The 21,288-nt window shown below is 37.7% G+C and overlaps 5 protein-coding genes across 11 annotated transcripts in view; 2 read left to right on the forward strand and 3 right to left on the reverse strand.

The window, feature by feature from the left end:
• Positions 1 to 1,066: 1,066 nt before the first annotated feature.
• Positions 1,067 to 5,910, reverse strand: LOC111465453 (putative AC transposase). Of its 3 annotated transcripts, none has more exons than XM_023109837.1 (5): positions 5,456 to 5,910; positions 4,241 to 4,309; positions 3,846 to 4,067; positions 2,739 to 3,610; positions 1,067 to 2,225 (listed from the first exon to the last, which is right to left on the reverse strand). In XM_023109837.1, the coding sequence occupies exons 1-5, from the start codon at positions 5,484 to 5,486 to the stop codon at positions 1,311 to 1,313; spliced, it is 2,109 nt and encodes a 702-aa protein (XP_022965605.1). In that variant the 5' UTR covers positions 5,487 to 5,910; the 3' UTR covers positions 1,067 to 1,310. The 3 variants fall into 3 exon arrangements, with proteins under 3 accessions (XP_022965605.1, XP_022965606.1, XP_022965607.1); XM_023109838.1 differs by having other exon boundaries at positions 4,241 to 4,314; XM_023109839.1 differs by lacking the exon at positions 4,241 to 4,309.
• A 971-nt stretch (positions 5,911 to 6,881) lies between these two features.
• LOC111465644 lies at positions 6,882 to 8,946 on the reverse strand. The gene is made up of 2 exons (XM_023110128.1): positions 8,662 to 8,946; positions 6,882 to 7,834 (listed from the first exon to the last, which is right to left on the reverse strand). Exons 1-2 carry the CDS (start codon positions 8,753 to 8,755, stop codon positions 7,170 to 7,172), a joined length of 759 nt encoding a protein of 252 aa, XP_022965896.1. The 5' UTR covers positions 8,756 to 8,946; the 3' UTR covers positions 6,882 to 7,169.
• Positions 8,947 to 9,558: 612 nt separating this feature from the next.
• On the reverse strand, positions 9,559 to 12,351 carry LOC111465480 (pentatricopeptide repeat-containing protein At1g09820). Of its 3 annotated transcripts, XM_023109876.1 has the most exons (3): positions 10,374 to 12,351; positions 9,856 to 10,165; positions 9,559 to 9,819 (listed from the first exon to the last, which is right to left on the reverse strand). In XM_023109876.1, the coding sequence occupies exon 1, from the start codon at positions 12,302 to 12,304 to the stop codon at positions 10,475 to 10,477; it is 1,830 nt and encodes a 609-aa protein (XP_022965644.1). In that variant the 5' UTR covers positions 12,305 to 12,351; the 3' UTR covers positions 9,559 to 9,819; positions 9,856 to 10,165; positions 10,374 to 10,474. The 3 variants fall into 3 exon arrangements, with proteins under 3 accessions (XP_022965644.1, XP_022965643.1, XP_022965645.1); XM_023109875.1 differs by having other exon boundaries at positions 9,559 to 10,165; XM_023109877.1 differs by having other exon boundaries at positions 9,559 to 10,185.
• A 1,132-nt stretch (positions 12,352 to 13,483) lies between these two features.
• Positions 13,484 to 18,505, forward strand: LOC111465502 (transcription termination factor MTERF4, chloroplastic). 3 transcript variants are annotated; one of them, XM_023109906.1, is made up of 3 exons: positions 13,484 to 13,708; positions 15,163 to 16,872; positions 18,171 to 18,505. In XM_023109906.1, exon 2 carries the CDS (start codon positions 15,196 to 15,198, stop codon positions 16,768 to 16,770), a length of 1,575 nt encoding a protein of 524 aa, XP_022965674.1. In that variant the 5' UTR covers positions 13,484 to 13,708; positions 15,163 to 15,195; the 3' UTR covers positions 16,771 to 16,872; positions 18,171 to 18,505. The 3 variants fall into 3 exon arrangements, with proteins under 3 accessions (XP_022965674.1, XP_022965673.1, XP_022965675.1); XM_023109905.1 differs by having other exon boundaries at positions 15,172 to 16,872; XM_023109907.1 differs by having other exon boundaries at positions 15,172 to 16,872; positions 18,185 to 18,505.
• A 754-nt stretch (positions 18,506 to 19,259) lies between these two features.
• LOC111465425 (lon protease homolog 1, mitochondrial) overlaps positions 19,260 to 21,288 on the forward strand; it is an 8,115-nt gene continuing 6,086 nt past the window's right edge. The window contains exons 1-6 of the mRNA XM_023109792.1: positions 19,260 to 19,708; positions 20,077 to 20,142; positions 20,360 to 20,551; positions 20,653 to 20,718; positions 20,936 to 20,977; positions 21,079 to 21,201. Coding sequence (XP_022965560.1) covers positions 19,409 to 19,708; positions 20,077 to 20,142; positions 20,360 to 20,551; positions 20,653 to 20,718; positions 20,936 to 20,977; positions 21,079 to 21,201 — 789 coding nt within the window. The 5' untranslated portion in view covers positions 19,260 to 19,408. The remainder of the gene's footprint in view (positions 19,709 to 20,076; positions 20,143 to 20,359; positions 20,552 to 20,652; positions 20,719 to 20,935; positions 20,978 to 21,078; positions 21,202 to 21,288) is intronic.

A 21,288-nucleotide genomic window follows, 5' to 3' on the forward strand; every position in this document is an offset into this window, starting at 1 on the left:
GCTGTGTTCTAGATGCTCATGATGCACGGAGCTATATCTACTTGTATGTATTGTGATGCATCTAATTGAACGTTTGTTTCGACTTGTTATGTTCTGCATGATGATGATGCACTGAAAGTTGGTATGGTATGTCTACTTTCTTATAGGACTACGATGTCACTTATTTGTGAGATCCCACATTGATTGGGGAACATTGATTGGGGAAGAGGACGAAATATTCAGGACAATATCTGCTAGAGGTGGACTTGGGCCATTACAAATGGTATTAGAGTCAGACATAGGGCGATGCACCAATGAGAAGACTGGGCCTCGAAGGTGGGTGGACATTAGGCGATATGCCAGCAACGATACCTGACCCCAAAGGAGGTGGACACAATGTGGTGTGCCAGCAAGGACATTAGGCTCTAAAGGGGGTAGTTGGGGAAGAGAATGAAACATTCTTTATAAAAGTATGAAAACCTCTCTCAATAGACGCGTTTTAAAAACATTGAGGGGAACCCCAAAAGTGAAAGCCCAAAGAGGCAATACCTGCTAGCGGTGTACTTGGGCCGTTACACTATTATAAATTTTGATGATGCACCACCCCCTTCCCCCACCCCCAATCGCACGCCGTTTTTACCTGTCTTGATGATGTTCTACATGTTGATGATGCACTAAAAAGATTGATGTGGCTACGTCTACTTATGTATACCACAATATCTCTAATCAAACTTTTGTTTTGACCTGCTAAAATGGCAGTTCTACTCCTCCGAAAGTACCAAATAAATGATTATTTGAATCGGGGCACCTTCTATCTTACTCGGATCAACCCCAAAGCCATAATGTCTCAAAACAAGGAGGCCATAGAGAAACTCGTTTTTATTCATTTCTTTCTACCTACGTGAAGAACTCCATTCAAGATCTCCCTCGTAACAAATAAAAAAGTGAGAGGTTGCGCCCCTATTGTGCACTCCCTTCGCTCTACGAACCCTTATTAATTCTAAACTTACGTTCGCGATCTCGATGATAACTTAAACACAGTAAAAGCAAAAGTATTAAATATGGATGGTAGGACACATCATGTGTATCATGAAGATCAAATACTTTTTTCTATAATCATAAAACATCACAAGAACACTAATCTGTCTACTCGGTCAGTTAGCATTGCCATCAACATATGCTGTACATTAACAAGAAGAAAGCATACAATACAACAAGATGTATTAATTCTACACATGATCCAAAGGGTATAATAAGCCATAAAATGTCAGTCTTTCAAGGATTCTAAGTTTGAACTGACCTCAAGAAGCTCCAACATAGCTTTGTAATAATCATTTTGATTTCTTGTCTGAACCACCAGTACTGCTATCAATGGTTGATGTGGAAGCCAGTTCCATCAATCTCTCATAATCAATCTCACTAGACTTGTATTTCAACTTGAATCCACTTTGAATCCATGATTTGATACAAAACAGAGCTGGTGTGCTATCATGAGGCATACAATATCTTTGTTTATCGATATCGTCGCCTCTCCCACAAAACAGTTCTTCAGGAGCCAATGAAGTCGCCTGCACGGCCAAGAAGTCTCGAGCCATAACAGAGAGCCGTGGATAACGTGTACTGTTAACTTTCCACCACTCTAGGACATCTGTTGATATTGGAGCCGGAGGCTCCGATAAATACTGCGTTAGCTCATCCGTCGTGTTGCTCATGCTTGCTCTTCGCTTTTTTCGAGCAATTTCCTCAGCGAAAGAGACACTTCCTCCATCTTCAATCTCTTGAGCAGTATAGCTACTGGGTATTGATGGAAAATGGTTGGAAGAATAATATCTCATGAAATGGGATCTGGCTTCCTCCAAATGATTCCCTGAGTTAAGACTCTCTGGAATCAAGTCTCCTTTGATTCTAGGATCAAGAATTGCAGTCATGTATGTGTAAATGTTGCAAACAAGATGACTGTAATGTTTTGCTTTCTTAGCCATGTCTTCTGCAGCGCTCTTTAGCCAGTCGGGGTTGTGTCGAGAATCTCGACACGCAGCGATAGTCTCGGAGATGTGATCCATGAAAAACAGAACCAGCCCAACAGTTGGAACCTTATTTGTGCATATGTTGTTTGTGGTTTTATAAAAGGGTTCTAAATATTGATGAACAATATTAACTACGTTCTTCTCTGTAGAGTTCAAAAGCATCTTACTGCCAAGTGTTTCCTCGTACTTCCTTATAACAGCTTCCATGGATTTCCCTGCCTACAAATGAACAAAAACTTCACATAAACTTAGTTGAACGAATAGTATATCATATGATTAGGAAAACATCAGTAGCTCATACTATTCCTTTGAGGGAGCCTAAGGCAGTTCATATCAGTTCATGCCAGTTCATATCAGATCGAGTCCACAAATTAGAAACCAACAAATTCTAGGCAGCACTTAATTTCATTTGGACACTCAGACAAATGTTCAATTTTTTGTTGGAAAACGTTCAACGAGCTTACAAAATAGCAGAGACGTGTGCGGTATGCACGTTCAAGTTACATGGAAGGAAAAGTTTCGTACAAGCTGATCATGGTTATTTCATCCAGGCTAGAAACTAGACAATGCAGTTTCTTAGTTCTGTTCAGAATGGATTTAGTGAGAGAGGAGACGGCCATTCTTCGTCTCTCTCCCATCTACGACAGATTTACGTATGTATGAAAGCATAAAAACATGACGGATAAACTACGCTTCAAGGAAATTATTTCTGCATGATGAAAAAGTAATTACCTTGCATACTAGATTGAGCATCTGATAATTTCCACTCCATCTTGCTGAAGCATCAAGTGGAAATTTCCAGTTACCTTCTTGATAAACTGTAGTAAACTGAACAAAATCCTCAGAGATATCCAAGCAGGCATTCAATTCTAGTATGAACTCCCGAACTTTTGCAATTATTGATTTCGTGGTTCTTAATCCATCGTCTATGATCACGTTTAGAGTACGAGCAGCACAAGGAATATAAAAGAAAGGCCCAACTTTCTGACCATCCAAATGCTCTTTCAAAGCATGACAGGCATGCATGGCGTCTTGGCTACTATCATGAGTACAAGAAAGGATTCTATTTTCTATGTTAAACTTCTTAAGAACTTTAACAAGAGAGTGAAAGATCTCAACGCCTCCACAGGGATAGGGTATGTGAGAGATATCGAGAAGCGCCTTTTGGAAGGACCAGTTTTCATCAATCCATTGGCATGTAATGCTCATAAAAGAAATTTGATCGTAGGAATTCCAAAAATCGAGAGTAACTGAGATCTTAGATGAAACGTGTTCCAAAGAGGCTCTTACATCTTCCTGCATGCTTCTAAAAACTTCCCGAAAAACCGCTTTGTACTTTTCGGCAGGCCATAGTTGAATAGATGGATTGAGAAACTTATACGAGTTGATCAGCCATTTTTCTTCCAAGGTCGAAGGAGGGAGAGACGATAAGATAAGCCACTTAATTATCAACCAATTTAAATGATCATAATCAATCTGTTGCTGTTTCCCTTGAGGTTGAGACTTCTTGATTATGGTGATAGGCTGTGGTGCTGGATTACTCACAATATCACCAGACTTGTCATAACCTGGATGCCGATTACTTAGGTGTCGTCCCAAATTTCCTGTTCCAATGAAAAGAACGTTTCGTCACCAAAGAAACGACATACAGGCACGTGTAGAAACATACATCAAAGCTCAACACTAAGCAGACGCAACCAGTTAAGGAAACGAAAACAATAAGTCCATCTCGGCATCGTGTTTTGCACAAAAAGTTAACAATACCAATGTAAGAAGCTCTATTGCTCCTCACTAAATTGCAGATTAACATAATCAACCAAGAAATAGTATCAAAATTACCAGTAGCTGTTGCAATGGAGTAGCTCTGTCCACAAAACTTGCATCTTCTGCTTTTCCCATCAGCAGCAGTCTCGAAAAATTTGAGATAAACCGATGTCATGGTCTTTTTTCTTGGTTTTGCTGAAGGATTCGGGCTCCCCTTGTCGGATGAGCCCAAACCAATATCGATTGGGTCAATGGTTGGAATGAGTGACATATCCATCACGGACTTGGATTCCAAATCTACTTGCAGCAACACAAAGAAAGGCTAAAATCATTAAAATGAACACCTTCGTTGCACGGAACCAACATCGAAAGAAGCAGTACACAAACAAGACCATTGAGCAAAGTACATACACTCTTCCAAGCAATACACAAAAGAACCGTATGCATCATACATAAGCATATAATGTTACCTTTAAATGTTTTAAATGCATTATTCACACTCCAGTCCATTTGGTTTCCCACCTCCCCACTAACAGTCCCTGTTCTAACACCAAAAAATAAAATCAAGAAAGGGAGGTAAAAAAGAAGAGTCAAATATTAACCCATTTACTATATAAAGAAATCACTTATTTCACTAATGCATGAATCTAGTAGATATATTGCCTTCTGCTGTAATTTTGGATTATCGATTGGCCTTCAAATGGCTATTTAAGTCTTTTGGCTGAGAAGTTTGGCCTTTAACATTCAGTACTTTTTAAATTTACTTTCTGTTAGTATTTCTAGCTGTTTGAAGGTTGGTTAGCTCTTCCATTGAATGCTTGAGGATCTCTTTTCATTTGAAAATCTTGCTTTCCAAGTTGTGGCTGGTTGAGATTCGGACCTCAAGCCTTCAACATTGTTGAAAACCGAAAGTAGGTTGTTGGGGTGAATAGTCTTCTTCCACACTTGATGTAACAGCCTAAGCCCACCGCTAGTAGATATTGTCCTCTTTGGGCTTTCCCTTTCAGACTTCCCCTCAAGGTTTTTAAAACACGTCTACTATGGAAAGGAAAAGCCCAAAAAGGACCATATCTGCTAGCAATGAGCTTGGGCTGTTACACCTGAACTATCGAATTCTTGAAATCTTGGGTCTTCAATCGCTCCGTTTTCAGCAGGAACTATTCTTACACGTTCATGATGAAGGAGTCTTGGTTCTTGGACTCCTCTTGCCATAGGTTGTGTCTGCCATTCATAGTGTGGATTGGTGTGATTTCCTTCCCAAAAGCCTTGTTGATTGTTTTGGTGTATGTGAGCTCTTCCATTTGGTGTGCAATGGTTCCAATAATCTGATGCAAATAACACGAACTGCCCTTCATTCCTTCCATTGAATCCTCCACCAATAGCATGCATTGAGTCAAGAATTCAGGGGAAAGACTAAAAGATCCTAAACCGGATTGAACTGTGTCATCACTCAAAGCCATTGGTCTCTTCAGAAAAGGGTGCTCCAGTACCAAAATTGGAGTAAAAACTCCAAGGAAACACAATATTTATTGATGAAAAAGCATCATACAGCCTTATCCCAAGTATTTACAGAGGATTTAAGTCCTTATTCTAGCCAACTCTCTAACCATTAGAAACTAGAACAGCAAAAACCAAAAAAGAACATAAAAACAAAACATCTCAGCAGCTGAAAATCGACAACTTACCCGAAATACATGGAACTGAAAGCTGAAACATAAACACTTCTGTCGCTTATTCCACCGCGATCCCAATTGTCAAAAACGCGATCCCGACAAAGGGTCTTCCGAAAAGACAGCCAAAGAAACAGAAACCCATTTAGCAACTCGAACAAAAGCTCAACCCCACCATTGGAGGAGACAAAACAGGAAGATTGAGTGACATATTAGACGATTTGGGTTCGTCGGAAAGCTGAAAATCGGTGTGATCAAAGGATTTGGAAGAGATGGGAGGGAAGGGAGGAGAAGAGTGGAGCGGCGCAAGATAGATCTGAGCCGGATCAAAGCCGAGAGAGCGAGAGAGGGGGAGAGATTGAGTTGAAGAACGAAAAGAAAAGAGGCTTTGAGCAGAGCCGCTAGCGATGTGGGTGGGGGAGTGAGCGAGAGAGGAAAAGGGTTTGGATTTGGATTTGGATTTGGGGAATTGGGGATTGGGAATTGGATTGGCTCGGCTGTGAATTTGGCGTTTCACTGTAATGGCGTAATGGCGCGTGCTCGCCACTTGGCCAATCGTCTAGCCAGCTGAGCTCTCTTTGTCTTGGCGCGTGCTCATCGCGCGTTTCTTTTATTTAAATTCAATTTTGTGTCTTTTTCTTTTTTCTTTTTTTTTTTTATTTGTTTTTTCCACTTTAAAACGCACTAGACAAGATTTCCACACCCTTATAAATGGTATTTTGTTCAATATGGGACATTACAATTCATCCCCTTCGGGACCCAGCGTTCTTACTGGCACACCACCTTGTGTCTATCCATTCACGGAAGAGTGAGAAGGTTGGCACATCGTCCAGTATCTGGCTCTAATACCATTTGAGACAACCCATATCCACCGTTAGTAGATATTGTCCTCTTTGACTTTCCCGGGAGGTTTCCATATATATATATATATATATATATATATATATATATATATATATATATATATATATATAGTATTACTCTAAAAAAATCGAAAAAGAAGAAGAAAGAAAACCTTTATGAAAAAAAAGTATTATTTAAATTTTGAAAATTTGATATATAATGTAAACATTTCTAACCCGTGATTTTTTCATCAAAGTTGACAATAATATGTCAAATCATTGCGGGTATAATGGTAGATACTCGTAAACACATAACTTAATCTTACTCGACAAGAAAATACTTCAAATTCACACGGTTAAATTATAACTTCAGTCCTTAAACTTTAAAATATTTATTTGATCATTGAGCTTATAAATTTAAGATCAACCACTTGGACAACATGGACTATTTCTTTCTCGGTCGTTTGACTTTATCGTTGTGGATTATGATTCATGTAGTCGTCCTCCGCTGTGTTGGTGTTTTCACTCTCTACTCTCTACCACAACAAAAATGTTTCAATCCTACCTTAAAAGTGGTCAAAGAAAGTACAACGGATCAGTTCAAGAGTATCAAGTTTTCTATAAATTTCCAATTCCCATGAGGTTTTCTAAGTTACATCCCACAGTCACATGAAGAAAACCTTCTGAAATTGGAGTGTCTTGAAATAACAGTTTTCTACGTTCATGAGCATGAAAGAACATCTAAAAATGTGTTTGTAAAGCAAGCGAACCCTATTTTTCTCACATTCTTGATTCTAATTCAACCAACTATAGAGAAAATTACGTCACCTAGACTCAGAGTTTTCATAATCTACAGAACCATCAGACGGCGAAGATTCATAGTTGTATCATTCTTCAGAACCTTCGGAGATCGTGGAAATAGGAGCTTCATTAACAAGGGAGTCGTCCGAAGCTTCGTTTTCGAAGTAAGCTGCCTTTTCATGGACTAAACTTTCTTCTTCACCTTCAACAAAATTGAGCAGGAAATGCAGTCCATTGACAACATCATATACCATGAGTCCTATTCTACCTCCAACCCAGCTACCTAAATGACTTCCTACAAGGTACCCGAACCTCCCGAGCCTTTGCTCGCCAATGAAACCGCCCCCATAGACACCAAAAAGTGTCCCTGAGCCCCTGAGGAAGCCTTCTGTGACTGAACCACCATAGTATAACGCTTCGAAAAAATCCCATCCAGAAGAGATGATCGGCCCGATGATGCGTTTCGCTTGTCTCTTTGCCAGCTTTGCTGCCTTGACTCCCTCTTTTTGTGCGTGTTTTGCTGCTTCTTTTGCAGACATTCCCTGCGCTACTGCATCGGCCAATGTCATCTCGAGGGCTTTGAGTCGTGCCCTCTCAACATGGGCCGATTGGATGTTGTAGAAGTAGAGCTTCACCCCCTCCTTCACACCACAAGCAACAGACCCAGAACCCATGTCAAGACAATTCAAGAATGTGAACTTTCCACTCTGGGATGAAGCTTCCTCCCCGACCAGATGTCGACATTTCTCCGCTATAATATTTTTTTAAAACACGAACATAAGCAACTCTAAATACAACAATGTCAAAAACTAAGGATCAAACATAGATGTAATGATATGATCAAACATATATGTAACGATAAGATTCAGTTTACTAAACAAAACCTACATTCAAGACATAAAAACCTTCAATCATTTGAATACTTAATTTTTGATTCTCAACATAATACCAAATTCCTCTTCAAGATCAACATTAGAATGCGTTGAACACTTTGGGAATTCAATGATCATTGTCAATAGGCAAAGAAATATGTATCACAAGATGGAGATTTAAATGTTTTCCCTCTAATTTCTCCTTGAACTTCTAAATTTGAGAGTGGTTCTGAATTATAAGTTCTTTTATAGAAAATTTTCCAAACAGATTCTAAGTTGAATATAAATTTTTTTTCCCTTTCTACACATCTTGGGATGTTTGTAGAGATAGAAATGAAAAGGAACATCAGTCCAAAACTTGTTCTAGATGTAATATATGATTTGACCAAATCAAATCTATGATAAATTCAAGCAAAATCAGCACAAAACTTCACAGATTTTAATTCGATGCATAAACCAGAAACCAGCAACCATAAACGAGATAACAGCTAGTTTCACTTCTTCGAGATCTTGCAATAAACTAAACTCCATCACAGAAACACGATGATTTTCTGATCTTTCTTCCTTCGTCATTCTCTACTTTCTCTGGAAACAAACAAAATCAAATTCCGAACAGCGAAATAATTATGATACTCGCATCTTGAATCCTTGATTCAACTACGTTTCAACAGATTTATATCAGAAATGCAATCCAAATCAAACGTACCTGTGAAACTAAGGGAGATGATGCCGATGATGAATACCAGAACTTGGAGGCGCTTCTTCCCAAAATCGAAATCGAAATCAAAATCGAAATCCATGGAAATTCCTGAGGCTCACGAGTGGAACAAGGCACTAATTACAGAAATTCTCTCTAGTCAATTCGACTCTCGGAAGGAAAATGGTAATTTGATGCGAATTTGGCAAGGAAATCTCAAACATGTGGAAGAGACATAAGAAATGAAAGAAGCTTCCGAAGATGGAAATGTGAAAGACTCGGATTAAAGCCAAGTGTGATTTGCTTCTTTGACCCGTTGCCCGTTGGATTTTGTTTTAATTAATTTGTTGGAAATTTTGTTTTATTATTATTATTATTTTAAATCACTATATTCCCTAAACAGCTAAATAATTAATAAAAATACTCGGTTACTCTAAAAAAATATTTATTCTAATAAATCGAAAGATTTTCTTATCAATCCCGATATCATTTTGATTTCATTAGTAACCAGGATTCGGAATATCATCCTTTCTTTCTTCAAACAGAGATAGAATTAGACCGATTCCCTAAATGTTTTTCTAGACATTCTATTCATCCGCTTCAGAAAGAAATCAAAGAATTTCTCGGGAATCCTACAAGATTCATTCTTTTTTTTCTCTGATCATGAAATTCAAAATTTTTAATAATACCCTTAAACTAAAAAAAAAAAAAAAAAAAAGGTTTTCGATAAAAATAGTTCATAGTTAATATTTTGTTTTTTCCTCATATTTCAAAAATACAATTGATGAATTAAATTGTTATAAAATAAAATACAACGAACAAAGGGCCAAAAATATGACTGAATATCCTTCTTTTTGTATGTGTGTGTATATATATATATATATATATATATATATATATATAGAGTTGGAATAAAGTGATACATTTAGATTCAGAAACAACTTGCTTCTATAGCATGCAAAGTAGCATAAAACCTATGAGGAATTTTCACTCTAAACTTTCAAAGCTTCCAAACTTGAAAAGTTAGGGACTAAAAAGAAACCCGGGAACGAAAGAGACTAGCTATTGACCGACCCTCTCGTAGCAACGTTTGCATAAAAATTCAACGTCTGCCAACAGCATATTGTGGATGATATATAAATTGCTTCTGACTCGAACATCAACAATCTACCACAAGTAGTACGAAGCAGGAGATGGAATCACCAAATGAAGGTCTAAACGAGCCTACCGCGACACAAATAAGGAGATGAGTGTTTGTGATCAAGTCGAGATTGCAGAATATTTGTATCCTGTTTCTCAAAGTTGCTGCTTTCTTCTGAACGAGTCGGACGAGTAGCATAGAGCTTAAATAGTCAAATCATCATCATTGGAAGCGAAGTGAAGGTCGCTCGGTATAAGACACAAGATGAATGTTTTTCAGCACCATTACAAGGTCTGATCTTAAAGTAAAACCAGAGTGCATCGAAACGCAAGAAAACGAACCAATGAATTCAGATATTCATTGCAAATCGGGCTTACAGATGATCATCAATCCTGCAACAACGACCGAAAAAGAAACATACAGTAATCAAAACAGTGACATAAAATGGTGTGGAAGGTAAGGTAAACAATGCTATTGTGCCCATGAAGCATTAGAATGTAAACAATGGAGAAGGAATATCAGAACCAGCACAAGAATTGACAAGCTCTCAAATGGTATAGATTAAGGATATATTAGTTACCTCGAAATGCCCTCTTGCTCCGATCATGCCGGCCTGATCAGCGACATATGAGTTTGTACATCTCGTTCCACCCGTAAAGTTGCAACGTTGTTGATTAACGTCTAACGGGAGACTTGATAAAGATGACCTTCGATATCAGGTAGAAATCCTTTCTCCATCATTTCCTCTCTAACTATCTCGTAAGTAGTTCGGTTAGGTATCAATCCCTTCTCGAGCATCTCGTTAAGAAGTCCATTTGCAACCTCCATTTTCCCTTTTCTACAATAACCTTGAATCAACACATTATACGTCACCACGTTAGCCCACCTTCCTTCTTTCTCCATTTGTTTCCTCACATTCAAAGCAGCCCTTAAGTTTCCTTCTGTACAATATCCATTCAACAAAATGTTAAACGTCAAATGACTTGGTCGTAATCCCCTATCGAGCATCTCATCGATGAGTCGTGCTGCCTTTTTCGACTCCCTTTTCTCACACCATGCACTAATCAAAATATTATACGTGATCATATCAGCTTTCAAACCTCTACCTTCCATTTCATTTAAAAGATTCTTCGCTTCCTCCATCTTTCCCACCCTACAAAAACCAGTGATAAGGCAATTGTAGGTCGAAACATTCGGGAGAAACCCCCTCTCGAACATTAAGCTTCGGATCAGAAATGCTTCGTCCATCTTCCCACACTTGCAATATCCATCAACTAAAGTATTGAATGTTATAACATTAGGATCCAACCCTTGTTTTCCAATATCATCAAACAACTCCCGAGCTTCCTCCAACAATTTCTTCTTACAATATCCATTAATCAGAGCATTATAAGTAACGACATTCGGCTTCAAGTTCAAACTCGACATCTCATCGAGCAAAACTCTTGCCTCATTCAGTTTCCCTTCATTGCACAAACCATTAATCAATGAATTATATGTTACAACAGTTGGTTTCACACCCTGACTCTGCATTTCATCGAACACCTTCATCGCAGCCGATATGTTCTCATCTTTACAGAACCCATCAATCAATATATTAAAAGTAACATCATTAGGGCTAACATTATTTGCCACCATTTCCTTCAAAATAGCATCAGCTTTGAACATCTTCCCTACCCTGCCCACTTTACAGTATCCATCAATGAGAGTGTTATAAGTAACCTCATTGGGCAAGAATCCCCAAACTTTCATATCATCAATAACATCACCAGCTTTGTTCAATCTCCCTATCTTACACAATCCATGAATCACAATATTAAATGTAAACAAATTAGGGCTAAATTTCCTCCTAATCATTTCTTTATACACAAATTCTACACCCCCAAATTCATTCTCCTTCACCAGAGCATTCAACAATGGGTTACAAGATAACACAGATAGCTTATATCCATAATCACCAGCTCGCTTAAACGCCTCCAGTCCCAAAGCCGTTTTCGAATTTCTCACATAAGCCAACACCAACATATCAGCAATTATCGAATTAGCACAAAATTGATCGCCACAAACCGAAAGCGTATGAAAAATCAAAGAAATCGTGCAATTTGTTTCACGCTTTACAAAAGAGTCAAGAAACGAACGAATTTTGGGGTAATATTTGGCATTGGCTAACAAATTTAAGAGTCTGCAAAAGAGTTCAATGTTGTAATTAACTCTAAGCTCTTTCTGAGACCATTTGAAGTACCTGAGTACAAGCAACGGATCGACGGCTCCCGAACCGAGCAACTCGTGAAGAAAATCGATGGGAGTTTTGAATTTGAAATGGGATTTAAGGTTCGACCATTGTTGCCGGGAAATTAGGTCTGAGATGATTTGTGGATCGAAATCGTTCGATGTGGGAGCCGTACAGGTTGAATGGTAAGTGCAGAACGGCAGATGCATTGTTGAAAACTTGTATCTCCGACCAATCTTCGCCGTGAAGATTCTCGGCGGGAAGCGAATCATGGCGTTCATGTTTTTCACTCGGGAGACATTCCCTGTGAGTTCCTCGACAACAGAGAGTAAATGGTGAAGCCTAATGGAAAATTAAGGTTTGGCTAAATTATTTATTAAAAAAATAATAATAATAAAAATAAAAACTGCCCAACTTTTCTCATATTTAAAAATTAATTTATATTTCACTTTTCATAAATATTCAAAATTATTGTAACAAATTTATTACACTATTTAAAAATAATAATAATCTCAACATATCTTTTATTTATTTATATATATATATATATATATATATATAAGAGGAGGGTCGGAATAATTTAGCGGGGACTCTTTGACTTTGATTTTAACTCATTAGATTCAGTAGTATGTTTTCTTAAAACCGACTTGGTTCCACCACCAAGAACATTCGAAGGATTTCGAAATATATATGTCAATCCCGACATTTCACCCGAGAGATTGACTAGGTTAGTGGAACAGATTTTGGCTCTGCTTTAACCTCGTGACACTCCTCGATAGAAGGATGATGATAGAAGGTGAGCAATTCAAGTCAAGCTAATATTATTGCAAATCTATTTAAGAGTGTTTTTTTTTTTTAATTTTTAGAATTAGCCTAAAAATTAAAATATAAATAGGACGAGGTAAAATGTGTTCGGTGGACGAAGGAAATGTCATGCAATACCCACTGTGTGCAGTATTATATCGAAGAATAAGATAGTCCACCAGATCATAGTAACGAACGAGATACGAGCGTTTAATTCCAACACTACAATTATTGAGGTAGAACGAGACAGTAAATATAGTTTTAGAGATCTAACCCCACAAAAAATTTAATTAAACCGTTAACTTTTATATTTTTTTTAAATACAACGAACGAGAAAATGAAGATTTAACGGGAGTTTAAGAAAAACAAACTCGCAACTAAAATAAAATTAGATTTATTAAAATACATTTTAATTTCTATACTTCCAAATTTTTAAATGTTTTTTACGTTAATTTTTAATGAAATTGGTTAAATTATATAATTTTTAAGAATATGTTTAAAAATTTTATATGGAAAAATAATAAAAGACTATAATTTAATTAATTTTTTTAATAATAAATGGAAATTAATTTTTAAATTTATCTAAATTAAATATTTATAAATACATACGGTAAAAATGTTATTGGGCAACAAATTTCCAAATTCCAATGTTTTGAAAAATAACCCTATCCTCCCACCCTCTCCATCTCCAGCGGGCTGCTTATATTCTACAGCTTTACTTATCCTCGCTTCCATGGCGATTCCTTGCTCTGCTTGACTTCACTGCAGCTGAGAAATCCACGTTCTCACCTCTCGGTTCATTGGCCTCTAACATTTCGCGCTCTTCGCCATCGCAGGCCTTCAAGCTCTTACTCGACTTAGTTTGATCATAGAAATCTAAGGTAAATTAGTTTTCGTACTAAATTTTACATGTGGAACATCTTTTAATTTACGTGGAAATGGAAGTTCGGAGGTTTTTTTACCTGAATTTTTGTGGGTTTGACTGAAATTGGGATGTTTCTATGCGAATTTTTAGGAACTGAATTCCATACGTTGATAATTTGTTGTTTTTCTAGGGTTGTCTTATGCTTAATTATTCGTTTCTGTAAGTTTGTGCATCTGCAAATTGTTGTGATCTTCTATGTAGCATTACGATCTCTGGGAAGCTAGCAACTCCTTGATATATGTATATTTTGAGTTTACTGCTATAATTGCATAGGGGATGGATGTCTGAACGGTTGGAAGATTGGAAGAGTCGGAATTGAAAACTATATGATGTTTTCATAACTCTACCACCTATTTAATTTCGTTCCACTCAATCCCTCTTTCATGCCAACCCTTTCCCCTTAGCCCTCTCACTCCATAAGGATGGAAAAACCACATCTTACTCTGTAAAAACCTAACCGCCGAAGCCTATCGGTAGCAGATATTATATTCTTTGGGCTTTCTCTCAAGGTTTTAAAACGCGTCTACTAGGGAGAGGTTTCCATACCCTTATAAGGAATGCTTTGTTCTCTCTCCAACCGATTTGAGATCTCACAAAAAAGAATGAATACGAATGAGATTCACAATGCTTTCGTTGTAAGTTGTGTAACACTAACCTACCTTACCTCCCATTAGTTCAACATGAACATTATTTGATTATATATTTAGAGGTCTTGAAAAACTAATCTGAGAGAACAACTTAAAAGATAAAGAAGTATCAATAACTTTTTCATGCTCATTTCAAATGTTGACCAAATTACCTGAAATGATCCATATGGTAATATTGAATCCTCAGTAGATGTTCATTTGAGTATAAGATAAACGAAGTTCATTACCTCAAAAGGGTCTCGATTGAAGGAGTAAACCTATCGAAATTTTAGTAGGACTATGAGTCTGTCCTGCATTTGCGGAAAATCGAGGAGGGGTTGCTTCTCCTTCATCTGCAAGGGGATAGACCCTGGTGAGATTTGTTTAGGAGAGTACTTTGTCTCAAATGGCGAGGAGAAAACTCTTTTCAGTTTGAAATGGAGAGACTTCCTCTATTCAAATGAACCAGTTGATATGTATCTCTCTCTCTATCTCTCATGTGGTTCTTCCTCGTTTTTCTTTTGAAGTTTTGCATATAATTTGATGCTGATTCAAATGTTTAGAAATTCTGGACTATGTAATACTTGTGGAAGTGGATATGGATCGTCAATACGTGAACTAGTAGGTAATCTAAATCAAGTTTTTTGTGAACTTTAGTACTGTAGTGTTATCCTGTAAGTAGAGGTCGAGTTAATCCATCTTGTACAGTATTTTGTTATTTTTGGATATATTTATTTTTTCTTATTTTATTATTATTATTTTTTAAATTGTAACATAAATGCAGTTTTTCCAGGTGCAGGGTGCAAAACCTGGAGTTATGATGATCAGAGGCCATACTGGTGTGGTAAAACCTAATTTTTCCATCATGTTACTCGAGATGCCTACCCTTAAATGTCACAAATTCAAATTTGGTACGACATCAACTTTTCAAGCGTCTCCTAACCATGAGAAAAGGGGGAGTTTGATTACAAAGTTACAATACTCTCGTGGTGATAGGAAAACAGTATCCAAATCACTGCATTCTACTATTACATCAAAGCCTTACAGTTCTAAAGTGAGTAGAAAAGAGGGAAGTGCTTCATCGTTATATAGTCGCCCTAGCTTAGTGGAAATGAAGAATGTGAGACAGGAAAATCGTGCAAAGGTTTACGAGTTCTTGCGTGGAATTGGTATTGTTCCTGATGAACTTGATGGATTGGAGCTTCCAGTAACAGTTGATGTTATGAAGGAACGTGTCGATTTTCTTCTCAAACTAGGACTTGCAATTGAAGATATAAATAACTACCCCCTTGTTCTTGGCTGCAGTGTTAAGAAAAATATGGTACCAGTACTTGATTACCTTGGTAAATTGGGCGTTAGGAAATCTACTTTCACCGAGTTTTTAAGAAGGTATCCGCAAGTCCTCCATTCCAGCGTCGTTGTGGACCTTGGTCCAGTAGTCAAATATCTTCAGGGCATGGATATTAAACCAAGTGATATCCCGCGCGTTCTTGAGAGATATCCAGAAGTATTGGGGTTTAAGCTTGAGGGAACCATGAGCACTTCAGTGGCATACTTGGTAGGAATTGGAGTGGCAAGAAGAGAAATCGGAGGGGTTTTAACCAAGTACCCTGAAATTTTGGGAATGAGGGTTGCTCGGGTAATCAAGCCTTTTGTAGAATATCTTGAAAGTTTGGGAATTCCAAGATTAGCCGTGGCTAGGTTAATAGAGAAACGACCACACATTCTCGGGTTCGGATTGGAAAAAAAGGTCAAACCCAACATCCAATTGCTCTTGGAGTTTAATGTGAGAGAAGCATATCTTTCTTCTATAGTTGCACAGTATGCCGAGATCATAGGAATGGACCTTGAGACTAAGCTTCCAAGTCAAAGGAACTTACTAAAATCAATAATCGAATTGGATAACGATAACTTCGGCACTATAATTGAAAAGATGCCACAAGTTGTTAGCCTTAGCAGTTCGGCTGTGAACAGCCATGTCGATTTCTTAAAAAGTTGTGGGTTTTCCTTGCAGCAAGTAAAGAACATGGTTATAGGTTGTCCCCAGTTGCTTGCTTTGAATCTTGACATAATGAAACACAGCTTTCAGTTCTTCCAAAAGGAAATGGGAAGGCCTTTAGACGATCTGGTTGCTTTTCCTGCATTCTTTACTTATGGTCTGGAGTCCACAATAAAGCCTAGACATAGGAAGGTTGTACATAAGGGAATTACCTGTTCTCTTTCATGGCTCCTCAATTGTTCTGATGAAAAGTTCGCTGAAAGGATGACCTACGACACCATAGATATGGAGGAGATGGAAACTGCACCATCGTTTGATATGAGTTCTCTTACACAACCCCGGTATGATGAATCGGATTCTGACTATGAAGAGGACGGCGAGGAGGAGACTTAACAGGCTATTGTCTTGGCTTCGGACATGGTTTGGAATGGAGGGGAGTGGTTATTTTTTGCCAATTTCTGGATCTCATTAGAGTCGGCAACAAGTTTTGAAAAGGTAAGATCCTTCAGTTTTCTTCTGCCATATAAAATTTGAGTGCAATTTTTGTTCTCTTTTATTAGTTAAAACTGTTTACCACTACGTACGACATAGTAAGCCTGATCGTATAATGTGATCGTATTTTGTCTTGTAGAAACTGATTTATATGAAAGTCATAGAACGCGCTTGCTAACGGTATCTGTCATCCTCTTGTTGCTATCTTGTCGTGAAGGAAATTATATTAGTCTTACGATTACGGTTTATGACTCGTCTCGAATTACAAGAGACGCAGTTACCTGCATGACTAGATGAATGAAAAAACAACTGTGTATGATATTTCTTATATTTTGCTCATCTACATGATATGATTCAAGCACTATTCTACCGATTTCGTTTCATTGATGAAATCTTACTTTTCAACTCGATCCAAACGAGGAACAAAGTCACCTTCTTTTGTATTAACTCCATGGTATTTCTGCTTTCATCTGAAACCTCGTACAGTTCCTCACACTTTTTTCATCGAACGTGTCACTTCTTCGAAGGCATTACCGTACAGTTATGCACAAAGGAAGAACTTGCTTGTGAGGTTCAACTTTGATTTGGTCTAGTTTCTCAACCTTTCTTTATTATGCTTGAATCCTTGTGACTATCTGCTGCACGGTCGAATAAGATTGAGCATAGGCTATTTACTTCATCAATAGATAGTTTTTTCTCGTACGACCATGTCGATACTAAACGAAAAAGACTTTGATTTGGCCTATTCTCTCAACCTTCTTTTTTGTGCTCGAATCTTTCTGACTATCTGCAGCACGGTCAAATAAGATTGAGCATAGGTTATTTACTTCATCAATAGATAGTTTTTGCTTGTACGACCATGTTGATACTAAATGAAAGAGACTTTTATTTGGTCTATTCTCTCAACCTTCTTTTTTATGCTGGAATCCTTCTGACTATCTGCAACACGGTCATATAAGATTGATCATAGGCTATTTACTTCATCGGTAGATAGTTTTTGCTTGTACAACCATATCGATACTAAACGAAAGAGACTTTGATTTGGTCTATTCTCTCAACCTTCTTTTTTATGCTTCAATCCTTCTGACTATCCGCAGCACGGTCAAATAAGATGGAGCATAGGCTATTTACTTCATCAATAGATAGTTTTTGCTCATACAACCGTGTCGAGACATTATTTATTATTATCAGCAGCGGTCGTGGTTCAGTTACGACAAATTGTGTTACTTTCTGTAGAGAACTTTGTTGTTCTAATCTTGGCTTTATGTCTAATATCACTATGTTGTTGACTCATATGCTAGTTTAATGCGGCCAGGCTACATGGAAACAAGAGAAAATGAGCAAAGGAGGAAGTCCTTGATTCTGGGCAGACACTGTTAGCGAAAGAGGGAGAGAACAGTTTAAAAGTTTGCTATGAAATCTGAAAGGAAGGGAAGGATTTGAGGCTTAAAGAGGTAGCATCATGAGTTTTCTTATGAACAAAGGTTGATGAGCCGAAAATTTATGTAGCATTTGTTTAGATCTGAGAAATTAATGTATTGTAGGGGATTATGAGTTTATGCAGCTTTTGTAGTTTTGTAATCTTGCATATTTGTTTGACTTTTAGGTGATTTATATATATTGGTTCTTAAAAAAAGTATCCATTTAACCAGCTAGGTTTCGAGAGGGCTATATCGATCTCGGAAGCTTAAAAAAAAAAGGCTTTTTGATAGCATTTGAAACGACTATAAGTGCGTGCATTTCCCTATTAATGCCCTTGACCTCACCTCAAAGGTTAGGCACTCAGGTCGCCCCTTTGAGGCCCTGAAAAATGAACAACTTTTCTTCGGAACACATACGAGATTCATCATTGTAGAAAGGATAATGGTATTAGAAAGGTGTTTAGTTCTTTCCCTTGGGTTGAATTCGACACCTATCTTTTCTAGAACCGATTTGATTCTCTGAACAATCGAAATTTCGTACTTCTGTCGGATTCTCCCTATATTCTGATCGAGGTTTGAGTCTCTTTGAAAAAAACTTTGAAAAAATTTATAGGATTACATTATTATTGTTATTTAACGTATAACCAATATGTACATAACTCAACTAGTTAAAACATATATTTGAATATGTAAATGGGTGGTAGATGACTGTCCACTAAAATTATGTTTACGTCCAAAATGTATTATAAGGGAATGCGACTAGTTGTCAATTTTTTCTACTCGAGTAATAAAAAAATTATAGGACTAAATTTGCATTAAAATAATTACCAATTTACTTTTATAACCGTCTAATTTAGAAGGATTTGAAGTATGATGGAGCAATAAGTAATTCAATTCAACATCGAAATAGGGGTATTTTAGTAAAATCACACACTAACCGAGGGTTTACGAAGGGTTTTTAGCACGACCAACCTACTGTAGTTTGTGTTTTCTTTTCGGCCAAGCTCTTCCTCGTCAATGGCGGTTGTGGATCAGAACCACCATCCGAATTAGCGAAATCACTGGAACTCCTTCAAGAATTCCATTAAGAAATTACGTAGTCTTTCGATTTCCAGTCAATGTTGAAGGTTGTGAACTCCTCATGCTTTCGGAGCCGGCTCCATAACCTGTCTCCGAGTCTCCGGCCGGCAGCCGAATCAGAATCGTCTCTGGTTAGGGTTCTTGGGTCTCTCAGAGGGTTGGGTGGGAGAAACACGAGGTTGAGTGGGCGGGCGTTTTTTTGCTCCGATGCCAGTGATGGGTCGCAACCGGTGGTTGAAATCGACGCTAAGGTGGAGGAGGCAGGGGCGGAGGATGCTGAGTCGAAATCTACGTCTGCTATCATTCCGACGAATCCTCGGCCGGAGGACTATATGACGGTTGGTATTGAGTTCTGATTTTTACTCGACGTGTGGATGAGGAATGCTAGGGAAAAAGTGATTGAATGTTCCTTTCTCCCTACATTGTCGAGCACTTCGAGGATTGAATTTGGTATCTTAATTTAGTTAACTTTGCTGAAGGGTTGAAGAGAAAGAACAAGAATACTTCATCATTTTGACATAGTTGAGTTTGGGAGGTTGAACTAGACCAAGTTAGATATTGTAGTAGTATTATGGTGAAACCTTCCATTTCGTATCACCTCCTACAAAAGTTTCATACTTGGATTAGTTCGGTTTGATTCTTAATTTGACTAATCTCAAATGTTTCTTGACGATAAAGATAAATAGTTTGTTGATTTCTTGGACAGGTTTTGGCTTTGCCATTGCCACACAGGCCATTATTTCCTGGATTCTACATGCCAATTTATGTGAAGGTATCATATGTTCTTGACACGATTGAACTACATTGGCTTGTCATTTAAGTTGAAGTGCTGCCATGTATCTTGGTCTTTTCGTTCTCTTTGGTGATGTTGGTATCATGCTGTTTACATTTTAATTGTGCGTCAATTCTTATGTTGCTCGTTCAACCAATCTATTGGAGGCATTGACTTGTTTATGGGGAAAGGATTTGAGATGTGTGATTTATTGCAGGATCCTAAACTGTTGGCTGCTCTGCAAGAAAGCAGAAGAAGGCAAGCTCCGTATGCCGGTACCTTCCTTCTTAAGGATGAACCAGGAACTGATCCTAGTTTAGTATCTGGAACGGAGACAGAAAAAAATATAAGTGATTTGAAAGGGAAAGAATTATATGATAGGCTTCATGAAGTTGGCACCCTTGCTCAGGTACTTGTGTTAATTTTTGCCCTTTTTCTTTAGCAGTATGAATCTCTAACGTTTTAGCTCTTAGTGGGGTTGATTCTATGTGCTCTGTATTTCCATTTCAGATTTCAAGTATCCAAGGAGACCAGGTGGTGCTTATTGGTCACAGGAGACTCCGAATTACAGAGATGGTAATAGGATCTAGGAATAATTTCAGACATAGGATATAGGAATAACATAAGAAATAGGCATTCTGCCTTTCTCTTCCCTTGCCATTTGTTATATGAGCCTAAAAGCTACTTAGATTGCGCCGTAATATATATTGTCTTAATGTTAATGTATTAGGCTTTTATTTGATTGTGCAAATTACGGAGCTGGAAAATGACTACACTTACGATTTCTGTATAGGTTAGCGAGGAGCCCCTAACTGTGAAAGTTGATCATCTCAAGGCACGTGGTTCTACATTTCTCATTCGAATCATTTTATGAGGTTTCCTTTGAGAATGGATTTTCTCGTTCTGTGTTGCTAATTTTTATTGCACTTTCTACAGGATAAACCTTATAACAAGGATGATGATGTTATAAAGGCAACTTCATTTGAGGTTATATCTACCCTAAGGGATGTTTTAAAGACCAGTTCCCTATGGAGGGATCATGTTCAAACATACACCCAGGTACCCCCTCCACAAAAGAAAGAAAAGAAACAAAGGAAAAAACTATATATATCAAAGAGGAAAAAAAAAAAAAAAAAAAAAAAAAAC

This window comes from Cucurbita maxima, unplaced genomic scaffold, assembly GCF_002738345.1.
Source record: "Cucurbita maxima cultivar Rimu unplaced genomic scaffold, Cmax_1.0 Cma_Scf00029, whole genome shotgun sequence".
Classification (NCBI taxonomy): domain Eukaryota; kingdom Viridiplantae; phylum Streptophyta; class Magnoliopsida; order Cucurbitales; family Cucurbitaceae; genus Cucurbita; species Cucurbita maxima.